Source organism: Salvia hispanica, chromosome 5 (genome assembly GCF_023119035.1).
Source record: "Salvia hispanica cultivar TCC Black 2014 chromosome 5, UniMelb_Shisp_WGS_1.0, whole genome shotgun sequence".
Taxonomy (NCBI): Eukaryota; Viridiplantae; Streptophyta; class Magnoliopsida; order Lamiales; family Lamiaceae; genus Salvia; species Salvia hispanica.
Window position 1 is genome coordinate 6,625,368 of NC_062969.1, and position 14,654 is coordinate 6,640,021.

Genomic DNA, 14,654 nt, shown 5'->3' on the forward strand with positions numbered 1-14,654 from the left:
TTAATCCCAAAATCATCTATAAATACATACATTCATCATCCACTTTTCACATCAAATTATCTCTCATTCATATTTTTTCATACAACTCATCTACATCTTCGTCATTCACTCAAACCCTCTCTAAAAAAAATTAAAAAATGGATTTCACCGATACCAATGCGGAAGCGGAGCGCGAAGAATACTATGAACAATTTCGTGCCGCCTATGTAATTTACATATTAATTTTATGAATTTAATTATGTAATTTTTAATTTTTAGGATTTTAATTAATGTAATTTTTTATTTTTAGATTTAAATTATGTAATTTTTAAATTTTTTTGTAATTTGTAATAGTATTCCGAGTATTGTTAATGCATTTAATTTTAATATTGTGGAAATGTTTTATTTAAATTGAATAATGGAGTGGTGAGACCCTTGAGCTTGTCCTTGAGGAAGAGCGTGGATGTGGGTATTGTGCTCTTGCTTAAGAGCACGGAGTAAAGAATGAATAAAAGTGGGTCCGGACCCACATCCGTACTCTTGCCAAAGAGCACGGATGTGGATGCTCTAACCTTGATCACTCCAAGTCAATGTAACTCTCGATGAAAATACTGATTAAATTGGAGACATTTTTTTTGTCATCTACAATTTCATCTCAAGTATACAGTGCTATTTGAAAGTATTGCTACGACTAGGGATATCAATCGGGCCAGCCCATAGGGTTTTAGGCCAACCCTATTCGAATTGCGGGTCAATCGAGTGCGAGCTAATCGGGTTGTATTTTTTCCGGTTATAAAAGTTCACCTCTAACCCTAAAAACTCGGGTTTCGGGCTAGCCCAACGGGTTAATCGGGTTTCTACAGATAAAATTAACATGCGATCAATCCAATAAATAACAGTGAAAATTAGTTATATATATAAAATGTAAAATATTTAATTATGATAAATTTGAGATATATGCTTTAACTCAAATATAAACATGATCAAATACTAATATTTGAGATATATGCAAAATAAAACATAAACATCAAGAAATTTTATAGCATGTTTTAGAAATTTAAATATATTTTTAGTGAATTTAAAGTTTCTAATTTATTTATCTATTATTATGTTGATAAAAATTTAATATATTTATATATTTAGTATATAAAATTGAAAGTTATTTTTTTTAGTAATCTAGTAAATGAAGGGTCGAATTAGAGTCAAACAAATAGAACGATAGAAATTTTATCGGGTTCCGGGACAGCCCATCAGATTTTCGGGTCCGGCCCAGGCGGGTTGTAGGTTAATAGGGTGCAGGTTAATCGGGCTGTAATTTTTTCGGACTATAAATTTTCAGCCCTAACCTTATAAATTTGACGGGCTATTCGGATCAGCCCACAGACTGCGGGCTACATTAACATTCCTAGCTTATGCAAACGTCCTAAAATCAATTAAAGCTATGGATAAAAACGAGCTTATTATTTGATTCATCATATCAATTCTTTCTAAGGAATTAAATTCTACAAACACGTGGAAATAAATTAATGATCTGAGTCTCAGACATAAACAAAGATATATACATGGTGATGTGCAGCCGAAAATACTTTTGAGTTGGAGAGTGAATGAGGGCATAGAAAATTATTGTTTCCACTACAAAGTTTCTATTTATACACATATATATTTAGGAGGTGCGATTGTTGTGGAATAATTAGTGGTATATATTCTTATTTCTTTTAGTGGGTAAACTTTTATCGCAGTGAGCTCCAGCATCTTCCCATTTTTGCACTCATTTGCAAATGGCAGTGCTCCTTTACCATAGACTCCATATATTTCTTGAATCTCAATTGATTATCTACTCAAAAGTAAAGAAATTGATCTCATCCATTAATAATTCCATGCATTCTCTGCCATGAAACACCCCACTAGTTATGAATCAACGTAACACTAGTGTTGCACTTGTTATATTATACTCCATATTAAATAGAGATATGAGCATTATACTAATAATTATCACTAAACAACATTAGGGGATGATGTTGGTGAGGCCTTGAAGCTTGATGATGATTTATTGTGTAACTGTGGCAGCTGAATCTTTTCTGCCTCTTTAGGATCCTTTGTTTTACCCCATATCACCATGTACAACCCAACAATAGTCACCACAGCTCCACTAGCCCTGCAAAATGTAAACGAAAAACCGGTTCTATAAGCACTTTTTGCGCTCATAGACAACGACAACGTTTCTTTTGTAGTATAGCTACTTACATTCCAACTCTCATTTGCTCGGCAAAAATGAAAGAACTCAAAATTGCGACGATGATCAAGTTCAAAGGATTGAATGCTGTCAGGAAAACTGGCCCTTTAGCATTTATCACCACTCCAGCAAGATAAAAACTCATTCCAGAATTTAATATTCCCTGTGATTGTATCACACAATATTAATAAATAAAATAATAACACATGGAGTACTAGTAGTATTTTAGATCATAAAATTAACATGGTGATAAAAAAAACAGTGACATGATGCCTTACACCATAAACATAAGCCAAGAGCTTAGCGTCCCATCCCAAAGCCCAAATGGCGGTATTTCCCTTCTCTACAACCAAAGTGAGCGCAGTTCCGACCACTGCTCCGATCGTGCAGGTGGCCGCTGTGAGGGAAAGTCCGGCTGGATACACCTTCAATGTGATTGCCTGAAGAATGTAGAAGGCGGAGTAGCATAAACAGCTGGTTGTGATCAACACAGCTCCTTTTATCGGATCTTCGCCAGCGTTTCTAGTGGCAGCATGGTTGGACTTATGCGTCCACGGCAACTCTATGGCACGCCCTCTTATGAAGGTCACCATCATCGCTCCGACTAAAGTGATCAACGTTCCCACAATCTTCGCATGACTGCCAATTTCTTTCCACTTCACCTTCTCAATCCTGCATTAATTAAGATTGCGGACAATATCATCATATATATATAGTAGTACTAATAACTGTTTGGTGATATGAGTGCGTACCCCAAAATCCAAGCAAGTAGAAAAATCATAGCAGGCCGAAGATTACATATGGCTGAGGTGAATGTAGGTGATGAGTATTTGAGGCCGGCGTAGAAGGTGTTCTGACCGATTACCGGGCTGTTACATGTGAACAAGTAAGTACACATAAACAAAAAAGAAGAAGATAGGTTTGTAGCTAGGTGGTTTACGTACTCAATTATGCCAAGTAGAAAGATCTTGATGAATGTGGAGAGAGTAATTGTTGTTGGCCTGGTTTTCCTGTTTAAGAGATGAATAGACAATATGAATGAAACAGGAAAGCGAATGAAACAGGAGTAGAAGATAGGAAACCTTTCTAGAAAGAAGGCTAAAGGAATGAAGATAGCCGCTGCGAAAGCGTTTCTGTAGACTGAAAATGTGAAATGGCTGCTTCCTTGGTTTAGAGCAGCTTTGGCGACTACGGTAAAACCTGCGTTAGCAAATTGTACGATTATTACACACACGTATGGCTTCACTTTCTGCCAATCCATCATTCTACTCCAAGCATGTACTGGCTTCGTCTTGTTTATTTATAGTAAATTTATATGCATTAACTCACTAATAAATTAATACACCGAATGACTCAATCGAGCATTATGTGAATCTTTGGTGGAGAATGGCGCCACGTGTATCACTACATTGTCACAGATAATAATAATAATAGTGGAGGGAGTAATTATGCGTTTGGTTCTCTATATGGACGATGGGCATACCGCATATGTTATGATTCGAATTTTGAATAGAAAGCAGATGTTTGGTGCCATTATGGAATGAAGATAGTTAAATTGTGATCAATTGCGTTATTTACGTCGCCAGATGTGTCGTTGCCCAGCAAAAGTGGCCCCGTTAGCCACGTGTCTTTATCATCTTCCCAGTTAGTCACCCCCAAATTCAATCAACGAACCCCCACAGTTTTACACAATAGCCATGGCTCTCTCCTCTATTCAGTCGATCCCGCCCAAACCCCCCTTCCCCATCCTAATTTAATCATTCTAACCCTAGCTACAAGCCATGGCGATCGTCACCGGCGATAGATATCTCGAATCACTCGTCAAATTCGTTGATTATCAGGCAGAGAAATTGATAGAAGGTACTCTGGTATTGAAATTGAATCCGGCGGGTTTGCGTTACGTGCAATCGAGGCTGGAGGCATTTAGGCAGATGGAGAGCTCGTTGGCCGGAGCTCCGGTTGATTATCTGCGCGCCTATGTGTCGGATTTTGGCGACCACCGCGCGCTCGTGCAGTTGCGGAGAATTCTTCGCCTGCTTCCGTCGTTAAAGGTGGTTTCTCTGCTGCCGCCCCTCCGCAGGGATCCGACGCCTCTGTCCCTTCTTCCATTCGCCAGTTTGAAGGTTTTGGAGCTCCGGGGATGTGATTTGTCGACGTCTGCAGCCAAAGGGTTGCTTGAGTTGAGGTTCACGCTTGAGAAATTGATATGCCATAAGTCAACTGTGAGTGCTGATTTTCGTATAATGATTGCCAAATATTTTACTTGCAACGTTGATCACCTTGAGTTCTTGTTTGATAATCAAAGAATTTGCTTTTAGCGTGGTGTAGGGGATTAACTTTAATGATATTTTTTTTTTATTTCTTCTGTTTTTCATGTTTAGCTGTGCAATATGAAGCTGTAGTTTAAGCATGTTGGGGAAATAGTGGTGTATGTCATTATTTTGCATTTTAGAATGGGACAAATTATAGTGTATTATTATTAATGCGTGGAGAATTGGTTGACATTTGATAGTTTTTAGGCCAATTTCTAATGAAGTCCTTGTTTTTCATTCAGCTCAGTGCACACCAACCAAGTATTGATCAGTTCCGCTAGATACAGTGTTTGATCTATTGTCATGTTGACCTTTCGTAATTTATTGATTGAAATTGTCTCAGGATGCATTGCGGCACATATTTGCGAGTAGAATTGCGGACATAAAGAATTCACCCCAATGGAACCGGTTGTCTTTTGTTTCATGTGCATGTAATGACTTGATTCTCATGGATGAGTCTTTGCAGCTGCTTCCTCTGGTTGAAACCCTTGATCTGAGTAGGAACAAGTTTGCAAAGATGGATAATCTCAGAAAGTGCACCAAATTGAAGCATGTGGATTTGGGATTTAATAACCTAAGAAGTATTGCATCATTACGTGAGGTAATTTCTGAAATCAGATGCCTAGTAACCAAGCCAAAAGAATATGTTTGCATTGTTGAGTTGATGACATGATTTCTTAGTGATAATAATAGTTCCAAAATTTTGGATACATCATTTAGCAGGACTCACCTAAGGTTATGGCAATCAGTGACCATATTAGAAGTAAAAACATACTTTCAACTGTACACCTTAGATAAGGAAGGTATATAGCTTCAATATGGAAGAAGGGACAATGTTTTGAAAGATCATTTATGCTTTATACAGTGAAGTAAACAAATCCAGTCTATCCTTTCAAAATAGAACTTGAAATCAATTTATCATCTTAGTTGGTCAGACATACAACTCAGCATCTTATTCTTAACGCAATTCTGTTTCAAAGTAACATAAAAATCTTACAGAAATGGTTCGACTCAGAGTATTGTAGTACTATTATAAGTATAATCTAACAAGTGGGTCCCAAAATTACAGTGTATACATGATTCTATTATAGTCTATCGCTTTCTTGAGACTGCCACACCTACTGCTGGAGTGTGGATGTTTTTATTTCCTTGATTTTCTTGTATTATTACCTGAAATGTGGACTCACATCCTGCTCTAGCCTCAAGTTAAATACTCATTTTTTGTTGCTTTTTTACTTGTTCATTCTGTAAAAGTATTGGTACTTTTATCTAGGGAATTGGCAGAGCCACTTTAAATGCTGATTTGTGCAGGTCCCCTGTCAGATTGTTAAGCTTGTGCTGAGAAACAATGCTTTAACTTCATTGCATGGCATTGAAAATCTCAAATCACTTCAAGGGCTTGATGTTTCATACAATATCATTTCTAACTTTTCTGAGATAGAGGTTCTTGCTGGTATCTCATCTCTTCAGAACTTATGGTTAGAAGGAAATCCTCTTTGCTATGCCCGATGGTTCCGAGCTAAAGTTTTCAGCCTTATTTATCATCCATATTTAGTAAGTCGCTGGTGACCTTTTTCAGGTTGTTATTACTCGATAGCATATGCATTAAATAAACTTTTTTCTTATTTATTGGAGCACTTATTTCAACTATTTTTGCTCTTTTGTTCACTTGAATAACTGATATGTTGGCATGTGCCGTAGCTTAAGCTGGACGAGAAGAAAATATCTGCTTTTGAGGATTGGAAGCGGAAAATAATAATTTCAAGTAGGCAGAAGCAGCCTGCAAGCTTTGGATTTTATTCACCCATCCGTTATGAAGCTGATTTAGAAGAAGATTCTCATACAAAGAAGGTAAGAAACTGCTAAATGGTATCATTATTAATGCTATGAAAATATTATTAGCAGACATTTACTGAGTTGTGAAATTTGTTAACAATATTTAATTACTTTTGTTTGATGATTTCAGAGGCGTTCACGTGTTGCATGTATTGAGAATGATGAGCGAAGCACATATATTGTTGACCCAGATTCAGTGTCATGTGATGATGATATTGAGAGCAAAGGAGAAACTGTGCATACAGAAGAAGAAGCTGAAATTGAAGATTTGATGGAAAGAATTGAAAATTTGAAGAAGCATCGTTCTTCTATGTGGTTGGAAGAATTTCATGAATGGATGAATCAAACATCAGAAACTGTTGGTGATGGCAATAGATTTAGGAGTACCATATCACATAGAAATAAAGAGATGTGTTTGAACAGTGAGACAGAGGACATTGACCAAGGCGAGACCTCAAGGTACCTCTCCGACTCTTTTCAGCTTTCTGGGGATGAGAGCAGCACAATCCTTCTAGGATCCGAGACATCCTTTGCAAATACGTCGGTTGTCAGTGCTCAACAGTATTTTGATCGAATCAGCGAAGCATCTTCAAGGTCTTCAAGGTTGTTCATGGGCCATTCTGGAGGGGACAGATCTGTTTTCAAGAATTTTAGTGAGAGTCAGGAAGAGCTGAGATACTTAAACAATGAAGGGAATATTCCTGCAGATGCTGTATACTTGAGATTTGATTCCCTTGAAATGCCCAGAGGGGATAATTCGAGTGCAGAAAACATGTATGTCCCTTCAACTACTGCAATGAATAATATAATGGGGTCCCGTTCTTCCTCAACTTTGCCGCCATCTCCACCTCATTACGAGGAGGATATTTTACATCGACGACACAACTTAGAAGAAGAATTTCTGCAGCTGTCTGCTGAATCATTCTCAGTGGCATCATCTGATAGTAATACAAGCTGTAGTGACCATGATTCTGCTCATGATGGCCCTTCGGTGTCTCATATTGATAGGTCTGTCGATGACAGTTCATCTAAAAAGAGTAATGATAATATCTTTATAGCTTCAACTGACGATGATACAAGTGATGCAAAGAAAAATGTGACTGATGTGTCAATTTCTCAGACTCAAGGAAATTGTGCTTACACAAATGGAAGAGAGATGGAAATTTCCCTTCCTGACAGTGGTAGGTCTTTAGATGATATACAAGATGATGAAAGTTTAGGACTTTTTAAGGGGAAGAATAGACACAGAAGGAAACCCAGTAAAAGGATGATTTCCTTATCTGAGGAGGATGATGTGAGAGGAGATACTGAATCTTCAAAGAGGTCAGGTGATCACGTAGAATCCTGCTGAAGTAAAGTCTCATGAAGCCAAAAATAAATGTTGGGCTTTGAGCTATGGAAATCCAGTCTGGATAGTAACAATGATGACAGCACCCAACGTATTTGGCTAGTATAACAAGGGAACCAGATCTTGAGTTCAACAATTGAAATTAACAAAAAGATGGTCATACTTGTGATCTTTCTAGTTTTCCTTCTCATCCAACTTGTGGCTAGAGTATGGTACCTTCCAGGATTGCTGTTCATGTATGAAGGGCCTCTGCCTCTATACACTGAAGATCTCATGCCATTTTCTTTCCTTTGGGCAGGCATATCGGAAACGTGATCTAAAAGATAAAAACATGCTTCTGATATCAAAGCATGGAGGTATGAGTTATTCTCCGACTTTCTGACCTTGCTGAATACAATCCACGCCTAGTCTGCATCTTAACAGCTTATTCTGAGATAATAAGGTTTTGGTTTTTGCTTGAAATTCTTGCCCATTCTGTGATTTTTTCCATTTTTTTTACTGTGCGTTGTGCACTTGTAGTTGTAGCTGGTGATCTTGCCTTGGTAGTACAATTTTGTGGCTTGTATTTGATTGATTCATTTATATATTGTAGTTAAATGATGCAGATATAAACATCTTGAATTGTACATACATGATAGTACCTTACATTGGATGATCATGATGCAATTATATTAATTAATTGCCAACTCTAGTCCCAACTCCAATGATGTTAATGTTTATCAATATTCTCAAGTAACTTTAGCATTCGGATCTAACAAGTGTATATTGAAAGCTTATCCTTGAAAAATGAAATGTTCTTCATCTTGACGTCAACGTAATACTATTTGTAAATAAGGGGTATAACCATAGTATACTAAATTGCGTTAAAACTATATAATATTGATATAATACTAACTCATCTCCATCCATAACATGTTGAGTACAAAAAGATGAGACCCTGTTTTTGGCAAGGCTACGAAAATCCTTGAGACTGATATAATTAAGATAGGTGGTGGATTAGTTTGAGGTTGATGAAGATGATGCATCCCCTGGAGAAGTTTTGAGTTTAAATCCACCCCTTCTGGCTCTTACTTCCCCACCTTGCATTTCTTGTTTTTCCTTTTCGATTTTGGCAGATGCGATTTTTTGGGCAGATTGAACTAGTGTTGGTGACACACGTTCAATCTCCAGGAGCTGAAGGTTTTTCCCCTTCCCTATTGCAAATGGGATTTCTTGAAGTCCCTCGCAGTTCTTCAATATCAGATTCTTCAGTTTGGGAAATGGTTCATCTGAAGCAGCAGTCCATATTTCCAAATCGGTACGCGCAATGTGTAGAGTTTCGAGATTAGGGAAGCCGCTGCTTTGAGTTTCCCAACGCCCTCCCTTGAACGCCATCTCCTTGAGCTTGAGCACCTCCAGACTGTGCAGGCCTCCTAGTATGTTCATCTGGGTCCAAGCCAACTGAGTGTATGATAGCGTCAGCATCCTTAGGTTCGGTGGGAGATTGTGAAGATGAGGGAATCGATGCAGCTCCTTCTTCTCCCCCGTGATGGAGAACGGGTCGTGCACTAGCTTCAGCTTTTCAAGTAGTTCCAATTTCCCCAAGTACGGCGCATCCACTAGAGTGTTTAGGTTCCCTCGGATCCCCAAGTTCCTGAGGTTTAAGATCCTGCTGAACAGCTCTGCGGTGCAGGATTCGGCTGACAATCTGCTCAGTGTTTGTAGATTCTCTCCGCCTTTTCCTTTCAATCTCATTTCCTTGAGACTGATAGCTGCTTTCGTCTTCAGATGCCTTAGCTGCGCCATCTTGGAAATATCCACTCTGACCTCCAATTCGCGTGACGTGGTGTCAATCTTGACGGTCTGTAGATTCCAGAGGTTGGAGACGCCTTCGGGTAGAGCCTTGAATTCGTTGCCGGAGAGAGCAATGTACCTCAAATGTATCAGCTTGGTGAGTTTAGCGGGGAATTTGGTGAATTTGAGTGAAGTGGCGTCGACAACCCGAAGTAAATCGAAAGCGTTGGTGATTGACTCAGTGTGCTCTGTTGGCAAGCTGATTGTTTCCTTGGAGAAACAAACGAACGAGCGGACTCTAGGGCCCTTGGGTTTGTTGTGGAGGAATTCCATCATGACGTTGTAATGGATACAGAGGCGGCGGCGCTTCACTATCTCGGTTATTGCAGGATCCAACACCCCATGCCTCGTGTTCTTCACCTCCTGGAACAGATTCTTGTTTGCAAACGAGGCTTCGTTCTGGCAGAACTCGCGTATCATGTCGTGGACACGGCAAGTTTTGACGTATCCATTGGCCTTGGTTGTCTCAGCCATGACTAGGTTCCTGGCTACGAGATCGCCCAGGTTGTCCTCCGCCACTTCCTCCAAGCTCCTCCCCGGCTTTTCTTGTATAAATCCTTCTGCAATCCACAAGCGTATGAGCTTCCACGCCGAGATCTCGGTGTCCTCAGGAAACATCCCTAGATAGAGGAAGCAATCCTTCAAGTTATGTGGCAGTTTGTTATAACTCAATGAGATGATTTGTGTAGTGCGCCGATCTTCTTGGACGTAGGTACTCACACTCTTGGACACCTTCTCCCATTCTCTCCTGTCTTGTTTATCGGAAAGAGTTCCTCCGATCACCACCACAGCTAGAGGCACTCCCCCACACTGCTTGGCTATATGCTGTCCGGTCCCCTCCAACTCCTTAGGACAAGTATTGCCCTTACCAAATGCCTCCAATTGGAGGAGCTCCCAACTTTCCTCGAACAACATGAAGCGTAGCTTGTGGGGCTCTCTGTTATGGTTTGTTTGTTTAGCCACTCTCTCATAACGGCTGGTTATCAGAACTTTACCCAATTTATTGTTCTTTGGTAGGGCAGCTTCGATTTCCCTCCAGTCTTCGAGAGTCCACACATCATCCATGAAGAGTAAGAACCTCCCCTTCTCCAGATGAGACCGGACTAGTCGGGTCAGTTCGATGTTGTTATTGCCAGACATGTCTTCGCGGGTGAACTTCTTGAGAATGGTGAGGAACACCTCTCTCACATTGAACTCCTGAGAAACATACACCCAAATCAGCACCGGGAATTCAAATTCGATTTTGGGGTCACGGTAGATTTTATAGGCAAGAGTGGTCTTGCCAAGACCAGGCATGCCCACGATGGAGATAACATCAAGTTGCTCTGTTTTTTCACTCAAATATTCGAGTAGAATGGCTTCTTGATCAGCGAAACCCACTACATTGTCTTGTCTCAACACCAACGTTGTCTGCATACAAACAAATAACCCATCAGCTTACAAACTCAAGGAAAAGAAGAGTTGAGAATGGAGTAGTACCTTTTTGAGTATATTGTGATGGGATGTTCCTAGGGTGGAAGCAGATCCATCGGCGACCGACTGGGCCGGGCCTTTCAAGTTGGACATGGCTCTATCAAATGCAGGCTTGAGTTGGAGCCTAAGCTCCTTGACCTTCTTGGCCAAGTCAAGAGTCTTGAGGCTGGGAATGCCACCGGGTTTAGATTTAGATTTGGCCTTGAGGGTGAGCGTGTCGAGGGCGTCTTCGGCATCGTAGACGGCCTCCCTTATCTGCTTCACCAACTCCATGAAGATGGGGCCATTGTCTTGATTGTCGGAATGCTCCATCAAGAAAGCATTCATCAGCGCCAGGTCGTTCTCCAGTTGCTTCAGCTCACCCTCCGCCCCCTTTACCAGACTCGCCTGCTCCACCACCAGCTGCTTCACGTTCTCCAGCAGGAATGTTACTGCAGCATCCGCCATTTTTCACTATTTTTCCTTTTTCCTTTTTTCAATCTCTATTTTTGTACATTCAGTCAAAATAAAACTATATATTTATAAATCTCAAAGCGAGCAAGAAACTACTCTTCCCGTGGTTCTTCCGCGTCCAAAATGATTCCTCATGCTTCCACGAAATTTCCCGACGGAATGATTTAGGCGACGACCCTAAAAGCAAGTCTTCGTCGTCGGTAACAACTAAGAACGTTTCCTGGGCCCATGCTGACACCATTGTTTGATTTAGCATTTCAGTTTTGGTTCTCATTTTTGCTACATCCAAACATAGCACTAGTAGTCATTATTTTAGATTCAAAATCAAATTGAATCAAAATATATACTCCTTCCGTTCCACAATAACAAAAGCGTTTCGTTTTAAGCACTCATTTTGAAAAAATAATAATAAATAGTTAAAATGGAGAAAGAGTAAAGTAAGAATAATAAATAATTATAATAAGTAGTATTTTTTTTTATTTTAAATTTTTGTCTCAAGTTACTGCAGTTTTTCTTTCACCAAATTTAAGAAATTACTAATGTTTAATAAATAGAGAAAGAATAAGGTATGAATAAATGTGAAATAGTCGAGATTATATATTTTATGTTTTATTATAAAAATTGTTAAAATAAAATAATGTAGGACTATATGTGACTTTATTTGAAATTTCAATTAAACGCAAAACCGAAATCCAACAACTAAATTGAATTTCATAAATCAATTGGCAATACTTTTCTCTTCCTTATGGTTTAAGAAGTTAACAAAGTTAGCAACTATGATTATTTTAGGCATGATACGATGTGCTTACAAAAATTTCTCTCATTATTTTATGCCCTACTCCAACTTGGTTACTTCTGTTCTACGTAATTATCATTATACTAAAAACTATTACTCTTTTTATTTCATGTTAACAGAGTCGTTTCATTTTTCTGCACTCGTGTTAAAAAGAAATAAAATTAAAGTAAAAATAGAGACTAAATAAAATAAGAAAGAGTATACTAATACTCCCTTCCTTCTATGTTAATAGAATCGTTTCATTTTCTGCTCTCATTTTGAAAAAATAAGAATAAATATTTAAAATAGAGAAAGAGTAAAATAAGAATAAATATTTAAAATAGAGAAAGAGTAAAGTAAGAGTATGTTAATAGAATCGTTTCATTTTCTGCTCTCATTTTGAAAAAATAAGAATAAATATTTAAAATAGAGAAAGAGTAAAATAAGAATAAATATTTAAAATAGAGAAAGAGTAAAGTAAGAGATAGGATAATAGTAGTATTATTCATTGTTTGCAAAAAAGATACTACTATATGGAACAATAATTAATGAAAAATCGAATGATTCCTTATAAATTAAAAATCTCTAACAACAACCAACTATTTGTTTTTTAATTGAAAATTTGGAGAAAATTTTATTAAGTGAGCCTGGGCACTCGAAAACCGTTGAATACAAAAGTCGTCTCATTTAAGAATAGATTCCAAATGAAATGAACATCAATCATGAATAGAGTGAACTAAAGAAAAACAAAAGAAGGACCAAATCAACAACAATCGTAGGTTTATTGTGACCAATATAATAGCAGTCAGTCTGAATATCTTGTTAATTTATGGAATTATGATTGTAAACTCTCACCTCGAGATAATTCTATTCCGACCATCACCACAACCTGAATAAGACTGATCCAAATTCATACTACTCTCTTTGTTACAAGTTACTTGAGTCGTATTTCATTTTAGATTGTTCCAAGTTACATGAGTCATTTCTCTTTTCTAGCTAAAAATAAAATATCTAATCACCTACTTTATTCTTTCTTTTATCTTACCCTATCTTCTCTCTCACTTTATTCTCTCTTTTATTTTATTTTATTTAACTTACTAAACTCAATTTTCTTAAATCTTGTGCTGAAAAGGAAATGGCCCAAATAATATGAGACGGAGGAGGTGGATTTAAAATATAAGCGGGCCGAACAGAAAACAAATAGCTATAAATAATCAAAAGCCCACTAAAACATTGCCGCTGCCGTCTAATTTTAAAAAAGCCCACTAAATAATTAGGGCTCCCCGTCTAATTTTACCCCAAATCTGAAACAACCATATAAACACCTTCATCCATTGTTTCGTCTCTCCCATTCGCATCTCGAATTTTCCGTCATTACCTCACCATAGCAACTGGAGTTGCAGATATTTTTATCTCGTCCAGAGCTAGTCAATAATCATTTCAATGCGCTCGTTTAATTCCTTTTCAATCATTCTGTCTTTTGCTTTTACCAATTGCTTACGGGAAATATGAAAAAGGCAATCGTATGTTTGACTGATGCGTTTAATAATCGATGAATCCATCAGCCCTTACTGTTGCCCAGATGTCTGGAGCATCATATGCTTGCGCCTGCTGCTCTTGCGGTTCGTGCACTAATGTGCTCCTACATTTCCAATGTTTTTTCACCTTTTTTTTTAAAATTTTGTTACTATACTGAAATTTATTTATTTTTTGATACGCTTTGATCGTCTTTACTCTTTACTGGGTATTTTTTCATTTAAAATAATCCTTTCAATGCCTGGACATCTCATTTTGTGTTTGATTATGTTGTTTCAAAAGGATCGGTTTAATTCAGATTAATTTTCTAGATTTTAATTTATTTTGCAGAAACTGTTATATTATTTTAATCACAGCCGGGGGTTTTCACTTTGGTTATCACATTCCAAATGCAATGGAGGTACGCATTTGTAAAACTGCCGATAATTTTATGATTACAATTTTTATTGACTCTCGAAAATCTCGAATTAAAACTAACAAATTACAATTGACAATTATTAAATTCTAATTAAAAATCATAACTATAACTTGACAAAAAATAAAGAATTCACTGATTAAATGTTGATAGTGCAATCGCAGCTTTGGGAATTTTTTTTAAGCAAAATCGTCTTAATCGCGGCTTAATATTCATTCCCACTAAAATCTCAGTAATTATTGCAAAATTTTATGATGGTTTAATATTTTATACCCATAAAAGTAGCTTAATTTAGGTGTCACAGCTCAATCTACAATTAATTAGCAATCATCTAATTCTTAACTTAAAAAAGTTGATTTGCAATCAGAAGAATCATAAGCTCTTGATATGGAGTATTAAAATTGTAACTATAATGTCAATCAAAACTTTAGTTACGAGTGTCAACTGAGTAAAGCAAAATC

The 14,654-nt window shown here is 37.7% G+C and overlaps 3 protein-coding genes across 4 annotated transcripts; 1 reads left to right on the forward strand and 2 right to left on the reverse strand.

Annotated features, from left to right (window-relative positions):
* Positions 1 to 1,824: 1,824 nt before the first annotated feature.
* LOC125187038 (WAT1-related protein At2g37460-like) lies at positions 1,825 to 3,489 on the reverse strand. The gene is made up of 6 exons (XM_048083547.1): positions 3,295 to 3,489; positions 3,157 to 3,222; positions 2,965 to 3,081; positions 2,491 to 2,884; positions 2,224 to 2,375; positions 1,825 to 2,134 (listed from the first exon to the last, which is right to left on the reverse strand). The coding sequence occupies exons 1-6, from the start codon at positions 3,474 to 3,476 to the stop codon at positions 1,975 to 1,977; spliced, it is 1,071 nt and encodes a 356-aa protein (XP_047939504.1). The 5' UTR covers positions 3,477 to 3,489; the 3' UTR covers positions 1,825 to 1,974.
* A 233-nt stretch (positions 3,490 to 3,722) lies between these two features.
* Positions 3,723 to 8,399, forward strand: LOC125186543 (serine/threonine-protein kinase 11-interacting protein-like). Of its 2 annotated transcripts, XR_007170464.1 has the most exons (6): positions 3,723 to 4,434; positions 4,868 to 5,125; positions 5,836 to 6,078; positions 6,226 to 6,375; positions 6,491 to 7,915; positions 8,007 to 8,399. XR_007170464.1 is itself a non-coding variant. In XM_048082924.1 (5 exons), the coding sequence occupies exons 1-5, from the start codon at positions 3,994 to 3,996 to the stop codon at positions 7,709 to 7,711; spliced, it is 2,313 nt and encodes a 770-aa protein (XP_047938881.1). In that variant the 5' UTR covers positions 3,723 to 3,993; the 3' UTR covers positions 7,712 to 8,399. The 2 variants fall into 2 exon arrangements, 1 of the variants encoding a protein (XP_047938881.1); XM_048082924.1 differs by having other exon boundaries at positions 6,491 to 8,399.
* Positions 8,400 to 8,566: 167 nt separating this feature from the next.
* On the reverse strand, positions 8,567 to 11,591 carry LOC125186542 (putative disease resistance RPP13-like protein 3). The gene is made up of 2 exons (XM_048082922.1): positions 11,021 to 11,591; positions 8,567 to 10,951 (listed from the first exon to the last, which is right to left on the reverse strand). The coding sequence occupies exons 1-2, from the start codon at positions 11,459 to 11,461 to the stop codon at positions 8,705 to 8,707; spliced, it is 2,688 nt and encodes an 895-aa protein (XP_047938879.1). The 5' UTR covers positions 11,462 to 11,591; the 3' UTR covers positions 8,567 to 8,704.
* Positions 11,592 to 14,654: the final 3,063 nt, after the last annotated feature.

Excerpts from the sequence above, each read along its gene's own strand:
- LOC125186542 (XM_048082922.1), bottom strand. The coding sequence starts at position 11,461 with ATGGCGGATGCTGCAGTAACATTCCTGCTGGAGAACGTGAAGCAGCTG. Across the intron at positions 10,952-11,020 it reads ATCACAATATACTCAAAAAG|ACAACGTTGGTGTTGAGACA; the intron begins GTACTACTCCAT and ends GTTTGTATGCAG.
- LOC125186543 (XM_048082924.1), top strand. The coding sequence starts at position 3,994 with ATGGCGATCGTCACCGGCGATAGATATCTCGAATCACTCGTCAAATTC. Across the intron at positions 5,126-5,835 it reads GTATTGCATCATTACGTGAG|GTCCCCTGTCAGATTGTTAA; the intron begins GTAATTTCTGAA and ends TGATTTGTGCAG. Across the intron at positions 6,079-6,225 it reads TTATTTATCATCCATATTTA|CTTAAGCTGGACGAGAAGAA; the intron begins GTAAGTCGCTGG and ends CATGTGCCGTAG.
- LOC125187038 (XM_048083547.1), bottom strand. The coding sequence starts at position 3,476 with ATGATGGATTGGCAGAAAGTGAAGCCATACGTGTGTGTAATAATCGTA. Across the intron at positions 3,082-3,156 it reads TTTCTACTTGGCATAATTGA|CCCGGTAATCGGTCAGAACA; the intron begins GTACGTAAACCA and ends CACATGTAACAG. Across the intron at positions 2,376-2,490 it reads TCTTGGCTTATGTTTATGGT|GGAATATTAAATTCTGGAAT; the intron begins GTAAGGCATCAT and ends ATACAATCACAG.